The sequence below is a fragment of the Globicephala melas genome, chromosome 8 (assembly GCF_963455315.2).
Source record: "Globicephala melas chromosome 8, mGloMel1.2, whole genome shotgun sequence".
Lineage (NCBI taxonomy): Eukaryota > Metazoa > Chordata > Mammalia > Artiodactyla > Delphinidae > Globicephala > Globicephala melas.
The window spans coordinates 36946629-36970401 of NC_083321.1; the positions used below are offsets into that span (position 1 = coordinate 36946629).

General features: G+C 36.5%; 1 protein-coding gene across 1 annotated transcript in view; it reads right to left on the reverse strand.

The window, feature by feature from the left end:
• ZDHHC13 (zinc finger DHHC-type palmitoyltransferase 13) overlaps window positions 1–23773 on the reverse strand; it is a 51942-nt gene that overhangs the window by 22084 nt on the left and 6085 nt on the right. The window contains exons 5-11 of the mRNA XM_030864907.3: window positions 11093–11238; window positions 8177–8299; window positions 6513–6590; window positions 5099–5243; window positions 3615–3679; window positions 2010–2172; window positions 1649–1774 (exon numbers count right to left, since the gene is read on the reverse strand). Of these exons, the coding sequence (XP_030720767.2) occupies window positions 1649–1774; window positions 2010–2172; window positions 3615–3679; window positions 5099–5243; window positions 6513–6590; window positions 8177–8299; window positions 11093–11238 (846 nt within the window). The remainder of the gene's footprint in view (window positions 1–1648; window positions 1775–2009; window positions 2173–3614; window positions 3680–5098; window positions 5244–6512; window positions 6591–8176; window positions 8300–11092; window positions 11239–23773) is intronic.

Here is a 23773-nt window from a genome sequence, read left to right on the forward strand (position 1 = left end):
TGATAACACAAAATGTGCAAGTCTAGATATCTTTTTAAAAAAGGTAAACTTGGAATCTACAAGCAACATAATCTCAGTACAGAAATAACAATTAAATGTGGATCTCAAAATTTTAATCCCAGATACAGTACTCACAGATGAGCCACACTATTTCCTCATTCAACAAATATTCCAGTGTGTACCATATGCTAGGCACTGTTCCAGGCACTTAGGGGCACATCGATGAATTTAAGGTCTTTCTCTCAACGGGGCCTAAATTCTAGACAGACAAATGTACTAACTGAATTTTATAGTATATAAAAAGCTGGATGGAAACCAATGTAAGGACTTCGGCTTTTTTTTTTTTTTTTTTTGCGGTACGTGGGCCTCTCACTGTTGTGGCCTCTCCCATTGCGGAGCACAGGCTTCGGATGCGCAGGCTCAGCAGCCATGGCTCACGGGCCCAGCTGCTCTGCGGCATGTGGGATCTTCCCGGACCGGGGCACGAACCCGTGTCCCCTGCATTGGCAGGCGGACTCACAACCACTGTGCCACCAGGGAAGCCCGACTTTGGCTTTTATTCTGGGAGAAAGCGGGAGACATCATAGGATTCTGAGCAGATGAATGATAGTATCTGACTTACATTTTAAGATTCACCTGGCTGCTCTGTTGAGAAGAGAGTAGAGGTGAGTAGAGGCAGGGAGATGTCAGACAGCTGCAGAAATCCACATGAAAGATAACGGTGGCTGGACCAAAATGCCATGGTAAAATGGTAAGAAGGGTCAGATTCTGGATATATACTGAGGGCAGAACTAGCCAATACGTTTTCCTGACGGACTGGATACGTGATTTGACAGAGAAAAGGCAAAGATAACTGGAGAGTGGGAGTTGCCACCTACTGAGATGGGGAAAGCTGTAGATGGAACAGTTAGGGACAGTGGGGAGGAGAGATCAGGAGCTCAGTTTTGGATGTTATGTTGATGATGCCTATTGGACGGTCAACTGGACAAATCAAGGTAGCTGGATATACAAGTATGGAAAGATCTGAACTAGAGATAACTTTGGGAGTTGTCAACATAGAGAGGGCATTTAAAGCCATGGAAGTTCATGAAATCACCAAGAGAATGACTAGAAAGAACAGGGCACTCTACCAATAAAGGGGGGGAGAGAGCAGAGGAGATGGCAAAGGAGACTGAGGAGTAACCGTTACTTCTTTTTCTCTCCCTCCACATACCTAAATGCAAAATTGGTGTAGTATTCATGATGACCCTCTGCATAGAAATCCCATGCCTATTAATCTAGAGTCATCCTGAAGGTATAATTACTAATTATTATTCGATAAGATGATGTTATCATATATGAAAACGTTAAATAGTGAAATCAATTCAATACCCCATTTTAATAATTTTAATTATATTCTCTATTACAACTTAGATTTTCCTGGCCATTCGTGGAGCTTTGGAGCCATCTAGATAAGGACCAACAATAAATTGCCAATAAAAGTGCCAAATTTCCAACTGTGGGTTATGGGATGTGTGGGAAAGATATAATCAGCAGATATAATGCAGCACTAGGCCAGCTCCCTGGTTTCCCCTGATGCCTTAAAAAACAAAAACAAATGAACAAAACAGTTCTTATAGCCCCCAGAATAGGCCCTGAATGAAAGTACCTCGCACTTCTGCAGCCACCTCCAAAGTCTGAAATTTTTGTTGGCTCGCATTTTGGCCTCTGATTTTAGCATATGAATAATGAGCCGATTTTTGTTTTGCGCAGCCATATCAAGAGGGGTTTCTCCCTAAAAAAAAAAGTTCAATTATATTTTTGATATATCAATACCATAGATGCTAAACATTTTTAAAAACTCACCAGAATCACAGATTCACTGTATTTATTCCAAGGGTAGCCAACTATTATTGTTTATACTTATCTCGTGGTAACTGAAAACATATGTATAGCTTATCTTTATGTTAATTTATCAGTCTTCTAACTCAAGATATAATAAATTAAGGGAGATAAACACCTGGTCATACCTTAACATTTCGGATATCCAGGCTAGCACCAGCTTCCAAGAGTTTATCAACGGCATTAACATTTCCTGCGGCAACTGCCCAGTGAAGTGGAGTGTTTTGGTGTATTTTGTCAACTACATTGAGAGAGGGATTAAACTTTAAGAGAAATCCAGTTGGTTCTGACCTGTCTCAAAACAATAAAACACCAAGAGATATTAGACAGCTGAATGATTTGAAGGGTAAATGTAAACAATGAAACTGTTTGCTAACGTATCAATGAACCAATCAGTAAGTATTCTGAAAACTGAGGAACTTCTCTGTGCAGAGTTCCATTCTAGGTGCTAGGTTCCATTCTAGGTGCTGGAGAGTTCCCGCCCCAAGAGACATCTATTAAGAGAGTTCCCGCCCCAAGAGACATCTATTAAGTGATAGTCTGCTATATAATGTAATTTTAACATCAATACTGTGGGATAACAGCTTTTGTTTTTCAAATTTTTACTTTCATGTTGCTGTTCTATTGGTTAACATTTTTTTTACACTTAACTTCGGCCAACATTAAATGCTATGTTATTTATCCAATTAAAAAATTAAATGTACAACATTATATTTGAGGAGATAAACCAAAGCTAACTTCACATTCTCCCTCCAACCAATTACTGCATAAAGTGGTATAAATAATGTCCTAAAATATTTGTTTATCATAGAAAGTTATGGATTTGAAAGCAGAATTCAATGAAATATTTTTACTTTATCGTCAACACCTTCCCTTCTTTTATGACTACTCAAGAGATTCCTTTAATAAAACAATATTCTACCTTACTTATTCTATCAAGATTTTTAAACATTATACCTGACTTTACAGTTACCAGCAATGACAAAATGCTTTCTGACAAAATTCTACCCCAGCCCCACCTCTACATGAGCTAAAAGGAAATGGCATCAGAACTAACTCAGTTCCTAGGGGAGACATCTTAAGTAAAGCAGAATCAGAAATTAAGTACAACGTTGGAAACAAAACTGATACAGGGCAAACTGTAGCACGTATTTGAATAGAAGAATAACAGAAGTTGGACAATATGGTGATCAATAATCACAAGTGATGATCAATAAGCACAATATGGTGATCAATAATCACAAAAACTTAAATATGTAAATAACGGATATGAACATATAAACATACTATTTTCATAGATCAGTTATAATTAATATTTTCAGAGCAGTCAACAATGTCAGAGAACCTCAAAATTTATTGTTTTCTGGAAAGTCTATTTCTCAACTACATTTCAAATTATGAGAGCATTTAAACCTGTAGCCATTCTTGAAAAATGTAAACTAAGAAATGTACGTCATGTTAATAAGTATATGCTGTGGAATCTCTACCTGTTCTGTAAGGAAATATTTTTTCTTATTAGTAGCTTTCAAACTTTTCCCCAAAGCTACCAGAAAACAGAAAATTTACTTCAATGGTGCTTTTCTAACTACAACTATATTAAAAGTCCATATCACAGTCACAAGATGGAAAATCTTACTTTCTTCCTCAGAATGCTGTGTCATCTCACAAAGACTAAGATACTTAAATTGCTGGATCAAGAGTCAGAATAAGGCAATTCAATTAAACTCACTTACCCAAGTACTTTGTGAGCTGATAACATGAGAGGTGTCTGCCCATTTACATCTGTCATATTCACACTCTGTTCAAAAAGAAGAGTCAATCAGCCTAATTGTAAACAAAGTCAAGATTCTGTCTCCTCTCTTAGTAGAAGTATCTCTTTAATACATTCAATACCACTAGTGTGTCTATAAGAAGGATTCAAATATCATTTGAATAAAAGAATGTTCTGCTTCACATCCATAGGGTTAAAATCCATTGATCCCTACAAAACTTTTTAAAGGGAAAATCTGAATATATGATTTTAAATGTCGTACGCTGTGAGTGGAAGAGAGCTAAGGGAAAGAGAAAAATGTTGATAAACACCATCAAATATGAGACAGTAGAGACCTTAGAAGTCACTTAGTTTAGACTTTAACCGAAACATTAATTCATACTACCCCCTCTTACACAAAGTCATCCAGTCTCTACTTAAAAACTTCCAGTAATAGTGAACTCTTGATCTTCTGAGGCAACTTGCAATTTTGAACTTATGTTTCAAAAAGTAAAATATGAAAAGTTCTTTTTTATTTTCTAGAATATAGAAAAAAAGGGAAATCATACCTCCAAGAGGATATGTTTCTTTTAATAAAATGGACCCAGATTTGAGGTATATGATACCTCAACCAAGCCAAAAAAAAAAAGTCAATTACTGAATATTCTAATGGGCCTTGGAGGAATAAGCCCAAAGAGAAGCAGAAAAGATGACTCGTCATATAGCTTTCCAAAATGAGACCCAGGAAGTTATAATTATTCTACTTGAGTTGAAGAGAGAGTGCTTATTTGAGTCTAAGAGAAAGTGCTTATTTGAAGAGAACACAATCATCCCAACAGCATTTGTGCAAACATGTTTCCACGCCTGTTACAGACGAGACTACTGATATATAAACTACTTGCTACCAGAAAGCATATCCCAGGCAAGTAGAGCTGACAGTGAAACTCCCACCGCCAGCAACCTATAATTTAACCAGTGCCATAAATGGATGCCACTTAAGGCAAGCCATTTTTCATGGATTTACTTTAGGGAACAATAAGAAACATACATTCAAATTGGTCTCCACTGGACTTAAATAATGCAAGCAAATGATGGGTTAATTTAGTGATCTGACTACCATTTCCACATTCAATCAGAAGAAAAATACAGGCTTTGAAGTCATGTTTTTGAAAAACTCTGCAAATTACTTGGGATCATAAGGAAAACTATTATAGGCTTACAAGTTTCAGAAACATCTATTATATGTTACTGAGCTAAATGACCTATCCTTTTTGCTCCAGTGAAGCTGGAAAAGCAGTATTCAATAGCTAGACTTACTGAGGCTAGTATCTGAATATTTGGATATCTGTAACTTCTACTTTAAAAATGAGGACAGAAAAAAAAAATGAGGACAGACTACTAGTAATCATCCTCTGAATCCCTTCAGATTTACAACAGCTGGAGTACAAGAAACATTTCAAAACATACCTGTCCTTTTGAGATGAGATATGCTATAATGGGCATGTGTTGAAATAACACTGCCAGGTGGATGCTGCTGAATCCCTCTCCATCGATAAGAGTGGGGTCTGCACCATACTGCAGTAATAATATGACCATAGGTAAATGCCCTTGTCTGGAAAGAAAGGACAAAAATTATACTGTATTCTGTCACACAAAAAAGAGAAAAATTCAGGGAGAAACCAATGTTCCTAAGACACGAAGGATTTTGGTTAGATTTAAAGAGTACTGCCTAACAATACACAGATTTTTAAAACACTGGAGATTCTCTAAATGTCTTTTACATAGATGCTCCAAACTTAGAACTATCTGGACGGTCCTTCTTGAGTGCAGGTAATAAACTTAATAACCTCCCAATCTACCTTAAATCTTATGTGTAAGATTACTACCATGTGTAAATAATTTTACATAACTAATGATAAAAATGGAAATTAAAAACCACTTAGACTTTACTGCTGCTATTTTAAAAACAAAAAATAATCATGAAGCAGATATGCCACAGCATAACATTCACAGACTGCAGGTATACTGTGATACTCTTTTTCTTAGGAACTACATATTTCTCTTTGAATACGGCTCATTTCTCTGTAAAGCACTGTACCTCAGTAGCTTAACAGGGGGATGAGCTAACCCCAGATTCCTCAAAATCCTTGGCTATGGAAAAAAAAAAAAAAAAAAAATCCTTGGCTATGGAGAAAAGATTCAATTCCTTGCCTTAAATGAACAATTATTTACTTCACTTTCAGGTTCATATCAATCCCACCAACCACAGAAAGAATGGAGTTAAAATGAAAGATGAAGAAGTTTTTAAGTATCCGCACAGACACTTACTAACTTCAGCTTCAGATGCCAACACATACGAGAGAAAAGAACTGATTGAGTTTACACTCACTGAACTACCACTTTTATCCATGTGATCAAATATTAAACATATTTATTTTGATTATAAAATATAATACAAATATTTGAGGTTGAGCATCATAGTGGAGCCCCAAATTAAACACAAAAACATCATCTCTGGAAACTCTTTAAAACTGTAATTTATTTATTTATTTATTTATTTTTGAATGAAGGGGTAAAAAGGAAAGAAAGCCTTGCAAATGGTCTGTAACTGCAATGTTCAATATGGACTACTAGTCATATACAGCTATTTAAATTCAAATTAGTTAAAATTAATTAAAATTATAAATTCCATTCCTTAACTGCATTAGCCACATTTTGCATTTCATGTATGGCTAGTGGCTACCTTACTGGACAGCACAGAATAGAACATTTCCATCATCACAGAAAATTCTACTGGAAAGTGCTGGTCTGTAATATTCAGAAAATGAGTAAGTCACTTTTGATTCTGAACAGCAATTTCAGCATTTAAAGAAACCTTTACCTGATGGCCCAGTGAAGAGGAGTTGAATTTAAATCTCCGCCCAACTGATCTACCACAGCACCTTTCGAAATATAAAACCTGTTAAAAGCAGACATAAATGAAAATAAGATTTAAAACTCAAAATTCATACTAAGAAAGAAAACGTCAATTTTTCTTAGTAATAAATGTATTAGAAAACAAAAATTATAATAATACCCCTCCCTAAAAACACTCAGATCTACAGAGGTCTGAAAGATTCACACAACAGCATCAAACAGATCCCTGGTGAAATATCCTCATCATGTTAAGTAGTTACTCCTGCTGTCATGAGCATTCCATGACAACTATACACCAAACACATAATAACTACTCTCTGCATATTCTAACCACCACAACACTCTTGGAATGGTTTACATTCAAAAAAGGTTTCTATGACAGATATTCTACTTAACTGGCAAGAAGAAAGGTAAAACTATGTCACTGCTAACAGTTTAAAATTAGAATTACTATGTGGGAATGAATTCTAAAAGTAGGTAGCAAAAATTAATTCAAAATCCTTTTGGAGGAGTTAGACATTTTGAGCATTTCACTCTCTATTTTGGGGGCACAGATGGGATACACTGTATAAAGTGAAACTATAAAGTAAAGAGACTTATTTTCTTCAGCAGTTTACAGGCATTAGTCTCGTTATTTCAAAGTTGTGCTTCATATATATTATCTAAACAATACACCAGTTTATTTCCACAGAAAAGGAGTTTGCTTGTGAGTATATCTGTATATCTGTTTATTCTAAACTTTAGTATATTTCTACTTTTTTAAACCTCAAGGATTTTAAGTACGTATAGTACAAAACATATACACATTCACACACATACACATTTTACATGCTAAGGTATAAAACAAAGAAAAAACAAAAACAATGGGTAGGCAGTAGTGCTTTATGAAAGGGAACTATTTTATACAATCCCACACATGCCTACTTTAAAATGTATTCCATATTTAATTTTGTTTTTAAAGTTAAATTATTCCCCTACCTAACCATTCCTCCTGGCGTTATTACAACATAAAATATTTCAGTGATTCTTCTAAACTAGATGAAACTATCTGTTCTATCCTGGAAAATGTGTTATGCTTTCCCTTTTCAAAAAGTGTTCAATTTCATTGCCTGAACTCTATCTTTATGATGGGTCTCTGTGGCTCTCTCTCTCTCTCTCTCTGGCTGCATTGGGTCTTCGCTGCTGCGCGCGGGCTTTCTCTAGTTGTGGCGAGTGGGGCCTACTCTTCGTTGCAGTGCGTGGGCTTCTCATTGCAGTGGCTTCTCCTGTTGTAGAGCACGGGCTCTAGGCACGCGGGATTCAGTAGTTGTGGCTCACGGGCTCTAGAGCACAGGCTCAGCAGTTGTGACGCACGGGCTTAGTTGCTCCGCAGCATGTGGGACCTTCCCAGACCAGGGCTCGAACCCCTGTCCCCTGCATTGGCAGGTGGATTCTTAACCACTGTGCTACCAGGGATGTCCCCTGTGGCTTTATTTTTAATTTTCCTTTTTGGGCCAGTGAGAGTCCTGCTCCAGACGATCTCTGAGGTCCTTTTCAATACTATGATAACCAATGTGCATGGCACAAAGTTTCAAATATTCATTTACAGTAAAGGATTAGAGATGGTTCAACTAATATATCCCATCTTACTTTACAAGATCCAGCCTGTTGTTAATAGCAGCCCAATGAAGAAGCGACACATTTTCTTTGTCTGGTTGCCTGACATCATATCCTGCTTCCACCAACTCTTTACATCGTTCAAAAATCCCATATCTGAAATAAGAAAATGCATAATTGATACCATTAAAATAATTTCAAATATCAAAATTTCTTCCTTTTACCATGTCTTTATCCCATCTGTCTTTCAGCCAACATAGAAATACAATAATTAACAAAGATATGCACAAAGAGGACAGATTATAAAGCCAAACAACAAAAGTAAACCTGGCTATTGAATGATCAGATTAATCCATTTGGAGCTGAACTTGATTTTCTTAAATAAACTTTAACATTCACATTTGCCCTCTTTCAATAAATTTCATTTGATTTTCCACCAGGAATGCACCAGGAATACATGGTGTTGATTCTGTATGACAATCTTATCCCTGAATCAAACAAAGTCCAAGCAATGACCTCACAATAAGGGAGAGAGACTAAAAGCAAACTTGGAATGGGATAAATTCAACAATAAAATATGCACACAGTATAGGTATAGAAAAGGAAGGAATGATTAGCCCTTCCTGAAGGAGATGGAACCTGATATACAAGCTATGTTTTATAGGGTGAAGGGAAGACATTTCAGGCAGAAGGAATAGCATGTACGAAAACCAGAGATATAAAACTGCGTGGATGTTTGGTGAAATATAAGCAATTTAGCACCACAGAAGCATCAGCATAAGAAAGGCAATGGCAAGAGATGAGGCTAGGAGAGGTAAGCAAAGACTGCATGAACCTTCTCTGCCATGCTTTGAAATTTAGACTTTATAGTGCAAGGGGAAGCCACTGAAGGTTTTAAAGAGGAAAGCACTCAGATTTTGGGCTGTAAGAAAGATCACATTAGTGGCAGTTTGGAAGCTAATTCAAGGCCAAGACTGAGAGACCAGTTTAGAGGATCTTACAATAGAGACAGGAGAGCAGCAATGGGAGCCTGAAGAAAAAGAGGCAACAGGAATGTAAAAGGAGGGACAGACTGAAGGGATATTTAAGAGAGTTATTTAACTGACTCACTATCAGAATGAAAAACAGGAGAGAAATACCTCCTTTTTAATGCTAAAATAATTTAAAAAATCGTTCATTAGCACTATTTCTTTTCCACAGAAACTATTAAGACCCACCAGACCATCTAGCGCTTTCTCTGAAACTTACTTCTATTTAGAGGGAACTGAAAGTTTCGATATGTCTTCAAGGGTCAAAATCAAACAAAATGGCAGAATTGTCTCTACTTCCTACACTGTTAAATAACCTCTGCCTCACCAAAACGTGTGTGTGCACCTGTCTGTCTGTCTTTATGGCATTTTTTAAAAGATGGAGGTACCCATTTGACAATGCTAAGTGAAAATATTAATAAGAGAATGAATTGTTGATAATGATACATATGTATTGGGGTGGCCAAAAAGTTTGTACGATGTTACAGAAAAACCTGAATGAACTTTCTGACCCAATATTTATATTCTCCATCTTTTAAATATCAACTTTAACATTTTACTGGAAAAGAAATACTCCCTTTACATAAGAAATATAAAGGGTACACAATAATTAGGATTTTGGTGGTTTAGAAAATACAAAAACACCTATCCTAGCTAGCTCTCTTTCACCCTTCCCAAATACTACCTAAATATATTCTCACAACCACTTAAAGTCCAAGACCTGAAGAAAATTTGGGGAAATATACATAATGTGAGTTTTTATTGATATTCCTTGTGAACATAACCTAATTTCTCACACTTATCATTACAGAGCTTTATTGGTTGCAGAGAAACATTTAAATGTTTCCATTCTAATTAAAGCAAATATCTATTTACCTTAATACCACTCTCATATTCATATGAATATAATAATACAAACAATATCAAACAATATTCACCTAATGTAGTGGTTCCCAGAGCCTCCAGAGTTCATATAAATTAGTAATTAGAATGTTCAAATAATTGTCAATAACTTTTTAACTAACATAAGCAATACATGAGTCTACATTAAAGCCAAACAGGTTAACTAATCACCAAACATCTTTGCTTTTGACAGAAATTATATCAAGTTAGTATAGTAACATTAGTTTCTTTCATGCAGATTAGAAGCTCTGATGGGCAGGCTTATATTTGAGTACTAAGAAAATGGATTACTAATTAACATAATCTGACAGATAAAATATTTCAAAATATATTCAATGGCAAGAGGTGGGGTAGATGTTAACAGTCAATGAGATCCACAAGGGTGAAAACGTTGGAAATGGTTTAATGCAAAAACCCACAAATGGAGATCTTAAGGGGAAACTTTCAAAACATATTTCATTTTCAGTGCAAGCAAAATAACCGACTATAGTTTCAAGTGGTCAGAAAACCTACTTCAATTATACTGACTTTTTTCTAGTGCACCCAGAAAAATAGGTACATAGAAAGTACTCAATAAATAAATGTTTAAACCACACACCAATGTGTGAGTTGATATTTTTCTATCCCATCTTCATATTTAGGTTGTAGTACATTTTAAAAGATTCAGATTTGTGTTTCAAACTCAGAGTCTAGTTTTAGTGTCATTTAAAACCATTCATTCAATCAACAAACATTTATTGGGCATTTAATAGAAGACAGCAACTGTGTAAAAGTACTGGGGTTACAAAGATGAAAAAGACATGCTTTTGCTCAGAAGTTGCTCACAATCTAATGGGAGAGACTAATAATAAACAGCTAAGGTGTACTGTATTAAATGCTCTGATGTTGGTATGACAAACATACTATCACTGGAGAATGAAGGGAGGAAGGTGTACACTGGAGTGCCATGAACCACACATGCGTCATTATAACAATTCAACAGAACCTAAGGATAAAACAAAACATTGGGAAGACTTACTGAGTAGCTTTTACAATGTCACAGTTACTAGAATCCTCTATAAGAGGAAGAGCTTCTCTCGCCTTGGCAAGTTCTTTGTTTTCATGTGCACAGACTTCGCGTGGACCAAATCCTGGAGGGTGGGGGCTGTGGCTGTGATTCCTGCACTGAAGAGTAAGAGTAATTTGACAAGGCTCAGTAAGAGAATTAATGTCACATTCAATTACATCATGAAGCACTTGGTACTATCAACAATATCTATTAATTAAAAGATTATTTTTCAGTATTAGAGGTATATCTTACAGAAGATTTTCATTTTAATTCTACCCACTAGGATTAGATGCTTAATATTAGAAAATTCCAAATTATATATTTTGTCATAAAACAAAGGTCATCTGCAAAGGCACCAATGGCTTTTGCTACTTGTAGTAGGTGGAGGGTCATGGGTATTGACAGTAGGCCTCTGCTTCAGGGAGTCGTGGTAGACACACCCTAAGGATATCTCCCAATGAATCAAGTTCTTGAATATGTATAACTGGAGTCCCAGAAGAGGAAGAGGAAATAGTTTTAAATATCTGACTAAAGAATAGACAAAAATCTTCCAAATTTGGTGAAAATTATAAACACACAGCTCCTACAAGCTCAACAAACCCAAGCAGAACCAACCTCATAATATTACACCAAGGCATATAATAATCACTTGAAACCAATGATAAAAAGAGCAGTCGAAGGAAAAAGACATATTATGTTCAAGAAAACAAAGATAAGAATGAATTCAGACTTCTTATCAGTAAGTACCAGCCAGAAGACAAAAGCAAAAAAAGCTGAAAGAAAAAACTAAACCTGGAAACACCGACAAAAATATTCTCGAAAAATAGGGGTGAAATATACACTTTTTTCAAACAAACAAAAGCTAAGAAAACTGCCAACAGACCTAATGCTACAAGAAATGATACAGGACGTTCTTCAGGCTAAAGGAAAATAATACCAGATGGAAATCTGAACCAATACAAAGGAATAAAGAGTGATAGAACTACATGGGTAAATATGTATAATTATGTGGATAAATGTAACACACTTTTTCACATTTTTTAATTCCTTGATGATAACAGAGAAACAGAAATATACTGTTATAAGAGATGTTATAATAGTATTTGCAGAAAGACAGTGATAAGTTAATGTGTATAATGTTAACCCAAGAGCAATCTCTAAACAAATAAAACAAAGTCATATAATAAGCCAACAGCAGAGATAAAATAAAACACTTAAAAGACACTCAATATTCTTTTAAATGCAGGAAAAGTAGGGAAAAAATGAACAAAAACAGACAAGGAAAAAACATACAAGGTAATATATTTATACTTAACTATATTGATAATCACATTAAATACAAATGGTCTAAAGAAAACCAAATGAAAGACAGAGTTTGTTAGATTGGATTTAAAAAAAAAAATTTTTTTTTCAAAAAAACTACATATTGTCTACAAGAAACCTACTTTAAATATAAAAACATACATAAGTTAAAAGTAAAAGGACAGAAAAATATATACCATGCATAAAGGAATACTAAGCATAAGGAATGTAGTGCTTATATTAGTATAAGACAAAGTAGACATCCGCACAAGAAATATTACCAGAGATGAGGAGGGACACTGCAAAATATTAAAGAAGCCAATTTATTAAGAAGCATAACAGGGACTTCCTGGTGGTCCAGTGGTAAAGAATCTGCCTTCCAATTAAGGGGACATGGGTTCGATCCCTGGTCAGGAAACTAAAATCCCACATTCTGCAGGGCAACTAAGCCCACGCGCCACAACTACTGAGCTCGCGCATCTCAAAGAGAGAGCCCACATGCCACAAACTACAGAGCCCATGTGCTCTGGAGCCACAACTAAAGAGAAAACCTGCACGCCACAACTAGAGAGAAGCCCACGTGCCGCGATGAAGATCCTGCATGCCACAACTAAGACCCGATGCAGCCAGAAAAATAAAGAAAATAAATAAATACACAAATTTTTAAGTGACTTAAGGAAAAAAAGACATAACAATCTTAAATACATATGCACCCAAAAGGAACTTTAAAATTCATGAAGCAAAAAAGAAAAATAGAAAGATTCACAATTAAAGTTGAATATTTTAATACTTCTTTCAGCAACTGATGGAATGAGTAAACAGAAAACCATACTGCATAGAGAAGAGGAGAGAAATCAGAAAAGGACAGAGAACACTTAACACTATCCACCAACTGGATCCAGCTGACATTTTCATAAAATTACATCCAACAAGAGAAAAGATATTGTTTCAAGTACACATTTAACACTCAGCAAGACAGATAATACATTGGGCCATAAAACAAGCCTCAACAAACTTAAATGGGTTGAATTCATACAGAGTATATTCTCTGACCACAAATGGAATTAAATTAAAAATCAAGAGATTACTACAAGCAACTATGTGCCAATAAAATGGACCACCTGGAAGAAATGGACAAATTCTTAGAAAACTACAACCCTCCAAGACCGAACCAGGAAAAAAACAGAAAATATGAACATACCTATCACAAGCACTGAAAGTGAAACTGTGAATAGAAATCTTCCAACAAACAAAAGTCCAGGATGAGACGGCTTCACAGGTGAATTCTATCAAAGAGAAGAGCTAACACCTACCCTTCCCAAACTCTTCCAAAATGTAGCGGAGGGAGGAACACTCCCAAACTCATTCTACGAGGCCACCATCACCCTGAGACCAAAACCAGACAAAGGTGTCACAAAAAAAGAAAACTACAGGCCAATATCACTGATTAACATAGATGCAAAAATCCTTAATAAAATACTAGCAAACAGAATCCAGCAGCACATTAAAAGGATCATACGCCATGATCAAGTGGGGTTTAACCCAGCAATGCAAGGATTCTTCAATATACACAAATCAATCAATGTGATACACCATATTAACAAACTGAAGGATAAAAGCCATATGATCAACTCAATAGATGCAGAAAAAGCTTTTGACAAAATTCAACTCCCATTTATGATAAAAACTCTCCAGAAAGTAGGCATAGAGGGAACCTACATCAACATAATAGAGGCCAAATATGACAAACCCACAGCCAACATCATTCTCAATGGTGAAAAACTGAAACCATTTCCTCTAAGATCAGGAAAAAGTCAAGGTTGCCCACTCTCACCACTAGTATTCAAAATAGTTTTTGGAAGTTTTAGCCATGGCAATCAGAGAAGAAAAAGAAATAAAAGTAACCCAAATTGGAAAAGAAGTAAAACTGTCACTGTTTGCAGATGACATGATACTATACATAGAGAATCCTAAAGATGCTACCAGAAAACTACTAGAGCTAATCAATGAACCTGGTAAAGTAGCAGGATACAAAAGTAATGCACAGAAATCTTTTGCATTCCTATACACTAAGGACAAAAAATATGAAAGAGAAATTAAAGAAACACTCCCATTTACCACTGCAACAAAAAGAATAAAATAGCTAGGAATAAACCTACCTAGGGAGACAAAAGACCTGTATGCAGGAAACTATAAGACACTGATGAAAGAAGTTAAAGATGACACCAACAGATGGAGAGATATACCATGTTCTTGGATTGGAAGAATCAATATTGTGAAAATGACTATACTCCCCAAAGCAATCTACAGATTCAATGCAATCCCTATCAAACTACCACTGGCATTTTTCACAGAACTAGAACAAAAAATTTCACAATTTGTATGGAATCACAAAGGACCCCAAACAGCCAAAGCAATCTTGAGAAAGAAAAACGGAGCTGGAGGAATCAGGCTCCCTGAATTCAGACTATACTACAAAGCCACAGTAATCAAGACAGTATGGTACTGGCACAAAAACAGAAATATAGATCAATGGAACAGGATAGAAAGCCCAGAGATAAACCCATGCACATACGGTCACCTTATCTTTGATAAAGGAGGCAAGAATATACAATGGAGAAAAGACAGCCTCTTCAATAAGTGGTGCTGGGAAAACTGGACAGCTACATGTAAAAGAATGAAATTAGAACACTCCCTAACACCATACACAAAAATAAACTCAAAATGGATTAAAGACCTAAACGTAAGGCCAGACACTATCAAACTCTTAGAGGAAAACACAGGCAGAACACTCTATGACATAAATCACAGCAAGATCCTTTTTGACCCACCTCCTAGAGAAATGGAAATAAAAACAAAAATTTAAAAATGGGACCTAATGAAACAAGCTTTTGCATAGCAAAGGAAACCATAAACAAGACGAAAAGACAACCCTCAGAATGGGAGAAAATACTTGCAAATGAAGCAACTGACAAAGGATTAATCTCCAAAATATACAAGCAGCTCATGCAGCTCAATATCAAAAAAACAAAAAACCGAATCCAAAAATGGGCAGATCTAAATAGACATTTCTCCAAAGAAGACATACAGATTGCCAACAAACACATGAAAGGATGCTCAACATCACAAATCATTAGAGAAATGCAAATCAAAACCACTATGAGGTATCACTTCACACTGGTCAGAATGGCCATCATCAAAAAATCTACACACAATAAATGCTGAAGAGGGTGTGGAGCAAAGGGAACCCTCTTGCACTGTTGGTGGGAATGTAAATTGTCCTCCCTATGGAGAACAATATGGAGTTTCCTTGAAAAACTAAAAGTAGAACTACCATACGACCCAGCAATCCCACTACTGGGCATATACCCTGAGAAAACCATAATTCAAAAAGAGTCACATACCACAATGTTCACTGCAGCTCTATTTACAATAGCCAGGACATGGAAGCAGCCTATGTGTCCATCGACAGATGAATGGATAAAGAAGACGTGGCACATATATACAATGGAATATTACTCAGCCATAAAAAGAAATGAAATTGAGTTATTTGTAGTGAGGCAGATGGACCTAGCGTCTGTCATACAGAGTGAAGTAAGTCAGAAAGAGAAAAATAAATACCGTATGCTAACGTATATATATGGAATCTAAAAAAAAAGAGGTTCTGATGAACCTAGGGGCAAGACAGGAATAAAGACGCAGACGTAGAGAATGGACTTGAGGACACGGGGAGGGGGAAGGGAAGCTAGGACGAAGTGAAAGAGTAGCACTGGTATATATACACTGCCAAATGTAAAATAGATAGCTAGTGGGAAGCAGCTGCATCACACAGGGAGATCAGCTCGGTGCTTTGTGACCACCTAGAGGGGTGGGATAGGGAGGGTGGGAGGGAGGTGCAAGAGCAAAGGGATATGGGGATAAATGTATAAATATAGCTGATTCACTTTGTTATACAGCAGAAACTAACACAACATTGTAAAGCAATTATACTCCAATAAAGATGTTTTAAAAAATCAATAACCAAACGATACGTGGAATATTCTCAAATATTTGGAAACAAAACAACACTTTTCTAAATAGAGTGAATTTTTAGCTTTAAATGCTTATAATAGGAAAAAAGAAGAAACTAAAATAAATGATCTAAGCTTTCATCTTAAGGATCTAGAAAAAAAAAAATTAAATCCCAAGTAGACAGAATGAAGGAAACAATAAAGATAGGGAAATCCATGAAATATAAAAAAGAAAAAAATGCATAAAATCACTGAAACCAAAAGCTGGTTCTTTGGAAAGAATAAATCAATAAAATTGATAAAGCTCTAGTCAGACTGATCAAGAAAAAAGATGTCAATGACAAATAGCAAGTTTAAAAAAGGGGACATCATTATAAGATTCTGCAAATATTAAAAGGGTAATAAGGGGCTTCTGTGAACATCTTTATGCCACTAAATTCAACAACCTAGGTGAAATGCATAAAATATCTCGAAAGACACAAGTTATCAAAATGGACTTAAAAAGAAATGAGTAGCACTCTATCTATTAAAGAAATTGAGTTCATAATTTTAAAACTTCCCATTAAACAAAACAAAAAAACTCCAGGCCCACATGACTTTTAACTGGCAAAGTCTATGAAAACACTCAAGGAAGAAATGATACCAACTCCTTCAGAATACAGAGGGACTGCTTCCCAGCTCATTTTAGAAGGCAGCATTATCCTGATACTAAAAGCAACAGACATAAGCAGTAAAGAAAACTATAGACTCAATATCCTTCATGAACACAGATGAAAAGATCCTAAATGAAATATTAGCAGAACTGTATTCAGTAATATATAAAAAGGATAATATACATTACAACCAAGCTTAAACATTTCAAAAGAAATCAGTGCAATTCACCATATTAACAAAATAAATATACTCACTTCAGTAGAATAAGCATTTGACAGAATTCAACACCCATGTATGATAAAAACTCTTAGCACACTAGGGAAAGAAGGGAACTTCCTCAACCTAATCAGGAGCATTTTTTAAAAATCTACAGCTACCATACAGTCAACGGTAAAAGACTGAATGCTTGAACTCTAAAGACTGAAACAAAGCAAGGATGCCCACTATCACCACTTCTAATCAACAATGTACTGAAGTCCTAGACACAATAACAGAGTAAGGGAAAGAAAAATGCATACAGATTAGAAAAGAAGCAAATCTACCTTTATTTGCAGACAGCATGATCCTGTACACAGAGAATCCTCAGGAATCTTTTTTAAAATTTATAATAGCATCAAAAATATAAAACACTTAAGATTTTATACTGTATCCAGCATTTTTAGTTGCATTTAAGGTGGAGGTTCACATCAAATACCTAGCAAATCATTCCTAGAGATCAAAACTGGCTATTTTATAATCCCATCTTGTTCTTTACCATAAAGTTGTTACCTGGCTTTTATCCACCTTATTCACCACAACTGTCTCTCTGACCAACTTTTCATTGTTTTAAGAAAATTCTCAAAGGATGAATACACATTAAGAACAGAAAATTGAAGATACTTGAAATGATGTGACTACATCAATTCTCCAGGAATTCCAAAAAAGATTTAACAAATAGTAGTTTTATTGCAGTAAGTCCATAACCCCTCAACAGGTTACTCTGAAGGAGCAAATCCTTTTGTTCTAAGTTACCTTACAGTTAAATTGACTTTTTGGTATATAGTTCTGTAAATTGTAACCACTACCACCATCAGGATCCAGAACGGTTCCAACACCTCAAAAACCTCCCTCAGGATATTCCTTTTTAGCCACACCCTCTCCCTACCTCAACTCCTGGCAACCACAGACATGTCCTTCATCACTAGTTTTACCTTTCCCAGAATGTCATACAATGGAATTAGACAGAATATAATCTTCTAAGACTGGCTTCTTTCACTCAGCATAATGCTGTATGTTATTAATAGTTCCTTCCTTGCTATAAAGTATTCCATTATATGTATGTATCACCGTTTATCCATTCAAACTCACGTGGGTTGTTTCCAGCTTTTGGCAATTATAAATGGAGCTGTATAAACATTCATTTTGTGTGAACATATGTTCTTGCTTCTCTAAGAGTGAGACTGCTTGGCCCTCTGGTAAGTTGATGTTAAGTTTATAAGAAATGGCCGAACTGTTTTCCAGAGTAGCTGTACCACTCTGCATTGCCATTAGCAACGTATGAGAGCTCCAATTGCTCTGCATCCTCTCTGGCGCTTGATGCTGTCAGTATAATAGATGTGTAGTAGTGTCTCATCATGGTCTCAATTTGCATATCCCTAATGGCTAATGGGGCTGAGTGTCATTTCATGTGCTATTTGCTATCTGTTTATCTTCTTTGGTGAATTGTCTAAGTCTTTTTACCCATTTTTAATTAGGCTATTTATTTTCTCATTGCTAAGTTTTGAGAGTTCCTTATATTACACATGCTAGACAAAAGTCCTTTGTCAGATATGTGATTTGTAAACTTGTTCTCCCAGTCTGTAGCTTACCTTCCCATTTCTTACATCTCTTTCATAGAAGAAAAATTTTTAATTTTGATGAAGTATAATGTATCAGTTTTTTTCTTTTATGGATCATGCTTCAGGTGTCACCTCTAAGAACTGTCTTGGGACTACAACTCCTCTGTTCAGAGAGGAAGTCCTCCTGCCTCAGAGTTTCAGTGCCTGTGCTGCCAGGAGTCCACTTTCCTGCTCCTTGAACCTGAACTAGAGGGCTTCTCCAGAAGTGCTCTCTCTCTGCAGGGATGCTCACTTCCAGGGTTCAAGTCCAGGGAGAGGGCGGTGGAAGAGAGGAGGGGACCCAGATGGGAAAAAGGTAAATTAGTTCCTGGTTCAGTGGTTTTCTGAATTCTGGTTTTTTCCCCCACCCTACCTGCTAAAATTTTCTTTTGGGAATCCTTAAATAGCTTTCTATCTAGTGCATTCAGTGGGACAGACAGGGTGGAGTGTGCTTTACTCCATCTTACCCAGAGCTAGAACCACAAATGCTTATTTGAATACATAAGTTCCGATTTATCTAGTAAATTCAACCTCACTGCATGACACTCTTATTTTACACACACAAACACACACACACACTCACACAGCTAAATAATAAACATATAGGTAGTTAGATTAAAACATAAATAAGAACGTTACTTTTCACCATATCACAGTAACTATAATTACATCTAACTGGAAGAAGACAAGGGGTCAAGGAAAGAGCTGAATATACTATACTCAGAATTTCTCCAGCGTCAATAAACAGCAGATGTAGCTAAAATTGACAGAGAAATCAATCTGCTTTTCATATAAAACTTAGACTTTTTAAATTATAAAATTTTAAAACTTTCAGTTTAAAACACCAGCAATACCAAAGTGAATAAAGAGTTGATAATCTGGACTCTTTCCCTTCCAATCTTGTACCAACAGAGATACTATTATTAACAGTTTGGTGTATCCTTCCTCACTATGTGTATATACTTTAACATATATAACATTACACAGGATACATAGGTTTTTATCATTTTCTTCTTATATTTAACAAAATTTATCCCCAAACATGGGATCCAGTTATATAATTATTCATCAACTTGCCTGTCTCACCTAACAATATATCATGTACAGCGCTGCAGGTCAGTAACAAGTAATAGTTGAATACTATTCCACTGTATAGACCTAGCATAATTTATTCAACCATTTCCCTATTGTTAGACATGCAGGTTGATTTCAGCATTCACTCTCTAAACAACCCTATAATTAACATCCTGTACATTCTATAACACTGATTCCCCAACACAGGACTGCTGGGTCAAAAAATATGTGTATTTTAAACATAAACAGATACTGACCTTCCCTAATTCACACTCCCAACAGGCAAGTATGTAAGTGTTCTTTTTCCCTACAAACCTCCTAACTGAATATTATCAATCTTTTTACAATCTTGCCAATCTGATGGCTAAAAAAACGGCATCTTGTTTTGCATTTGCATGCCCCTAGTTGCTAATGAATCTGAGTTTGATTGTTTGTTCTTTATTGGCTCTCATACTTTCTCTTTTGTGGGTTGCCTTTTCATAGTCTACTGTTTTTCTAGTGGATTGTATATCAGTTTCCATTTATATATTAGGAAGATCAAGACTTTGTTTATATACAGACTTTTCATCACAAATAAATGTCACATATTATACAGATACAAATTTATTGCTTCTCATTATGCTTTAAGGCATTAAGGACATCAGCTTCACTTTTCATGCAGAAAGTTGAGGTGGATTACACATTTCAATGTAAAGAGCATGTATTTATTCAGCAATTAATTACTGTGTATTTATGATGTGCAAAGCATCATGCTAGGAAAACAGAAGATGTGGGTACGTATCCTCCAGGAGTTTAAGTCTAATTGGGCAGCTAAGTCAGAGACAAAGAGCATAAAGTGATAATGGAAGCAATATGTGATTAAATGGCAAAAATGGGTGACAAAGACGAGAGAACAAGAGGTACTTTCTGTTCACGTCATCATTTTTTTGTCCAAATCCAGATCAGAGTAAAACCTAAAAATGATTATATAAACTCAAAGCCTGTTTTCAAAGTCAATGGTCTCCAAAGTGAGGCAAGTGCACTCAAGGCCAACCACTCAGTGACCCATTAGGTAACGGAAGAAAATGTTAAAGCTGTTATAATGACTTTTCCTTTTAAAAAAAAAAAAAAGAGGGGAACCCACAAAAATTTATACATTTGGCTTCTTTAAGATTTATGAATTCTGGGGGCTTCCCTGGTGGCGCAGTGGTTAAGAATCCGCCTGCCAACGCAGGGGATACCGGTTAGAGTCCTGCTCCAGGAAGATCCCACATGCCGTGGAGCAACTAAGCCCCTGCGCCACAACTACTGGGCCTGCACTCTAGAGCCCACGAGCCACAACTACCGAGCCCACGTGCCACAACTACTGAAGCCCACGCGCCTAGAGCCCGAGCTCCACAACAACAGAAGCCACCGCAATGAGAAGCCCACGCACCGCAACAAAGAGTACCCCCTGCTCGCCACAACTAGAGAAAAGACCACGCAGCAACAAAGACCCAACACAGCCAAAAATAAATAAATTAAATAAATGAATTTATGTAAAAAAAAAGATTTATGAATTCTTAGCCCTCGCAGCCTCACTTAATCTGTATATCAAGTAGGTCACTCCTCATGGTCTGTTTACAAGGTAACTTGGGGACAGAGTAAAAGTCCACACCCAGAGGGGTTACAGTGGGACCTTCAACATTTTGCAGTATACATCAGGCTAAGTAATTTTCAAGGTATAGTATCTCATTTTAACTACTTACTAATTTTAAAGTTACCCCTCCCAAAATGAGCAAGTGGCTTAAACTGATTACTACTACCAAGAAGCCATGAACTGAAATAATAACGATAGTAAAAGTACAAGCAAACAAGAAAATGGCAGAGCTGACACTTCTCATAGCAGGTGCTCTTTACTGGCCACATAAAGTAGAAACAAAGACAATCTAAGCTGATGTAACAAAAAGCCAGCCTCCCTCCAAAAAAAATTACAAATTATCAAGAAGGCTGATTTGAAGCAGACTTACATTTACTATCTTTAATTCAAAACCTTACCATGAGTATATACTAAACTATTCACTCATGAATACAATTTAGAAACACATTGTCAAATCCTACAATAACATGCCCCATGACAATATGAATTTAGAGACTGGCTCCTTTCCCCAGCCCCCAGGTACATCAAACAGAGGGAAGCTGAACTTTTTAAGTCCCAGCCAACCACATGACACGGAATCATCCCCATTAACACATAAGTTAGAGTGATCAATGGCCAACCATGGACAACAAACTGCAGTCAGTGGTACCTGGATGATTTGGACTGCACAGCTGGCGGCCTGAGCTCCCAGCCAGCTTGCAGTGCACGTGCCACTCATCATTCCCTTAATCTCACAACACATGACATTTTACAAAAATGAACATTTCAAATCCTACTTGTCACACTGCGGTTTTACTCTAGGGGTGCAAGCTCAACACTGCTTTACTGATAGGAGTGCATGACCAAAAAAGCTTAGCGGCCACAGCTCTAAGCTACGTCCTGTGCTCTAGGTATCACTCCCTCCCAGGATTCTGCCATAAGAGCTACAGGTTAGAAAGGAGATGACCTGCTTTGGGAGAGGTTACCTTCAGAGACAGTCGCATAAAAATGTTTAAGGAAAACAACCATACATTCCCATCACAAAAATTAAAGCAAAGTTTGTCATGATACTATATCCTTCTTAGAAATTACTCTCTGGTTATCAAGAAAATGTTTTTCTAAGTACTCTCTAGTTGTTTCATTTTACCATGGTGAAAGGTAAACTCCTTGAGAACAAGGCCCAAGTCTCAGATTTCAGGCGGCTGTATGATGGTGGCTAATCATCTACCCGATTTTTGGCTTCAGTTTCTACATTTGTAAAATGAAAGGAGCAGGTCAATATAGCTATACAGTTCTTTCCAAATCCATGTTGTATGGTTCTAAGAGGAGCTGTTACAGTAGTCATTATTGACATGTGTACTGGTAAAGGCATCACCGCATAAACAAACACCCTTTGTGGCAGTGGAAGCGTAACTGATGTATGGCTGCCTACAATGTTAAGGTAACAGAATAGACCAAGCAAATTCTTAAGACACCAGCAAACTCATAAGAGTTTTATTAGTGACTGCTTCACTAATAAAATACCACAGAAGTGATGCTCTGCCAGCTTGCAGGTTCAGGCCTCAGAAACTGGCAGCTTCCTCTTTCTGTCTCTTGAAATGCTCACTCTTGGAACCCAGCTACCATGCTGTCCAGAGGCCCAGGCCACATGTAGGTGTCCCTGCTCAAAGTCAGCATCAACCACCAGACATGTGAGTGAGGGAACCATCAGATGTTACCAGCCCCAGCTAGCAAGTCATCCCAGGTGACAAGTCTTTCCAGCAGAGGCTCCGGACATGGTGGAGCAGAAACAAACCATCCCTGCTTTGCCCTGGCCAAAGTCCTGACGCACAGTCCATGAGCATGACAATGGCTGGTTTACACCACTATGATTTGGGATGGTTACACAGCAATAGATGACTGGAACATACTTAAGATATAAGAGATATTTCTCACATGGAGATATCTTAAATCCAATTATATTTTCTAAATAGTAAATAAGTACTGTTAATTAATTTAAGAGAAAACCAAGATCTAGAAAACCATATTTAAACTCTGATGAGGGTCAAAATCCTGACAGATTATCAAATAAAACAAAGAGAGAAACAGAGATCTGACAGCCATTAAAATTTCTCATGGCATTAACAGAAGCATTCTGTATTAACAGAGCTAAGTATCC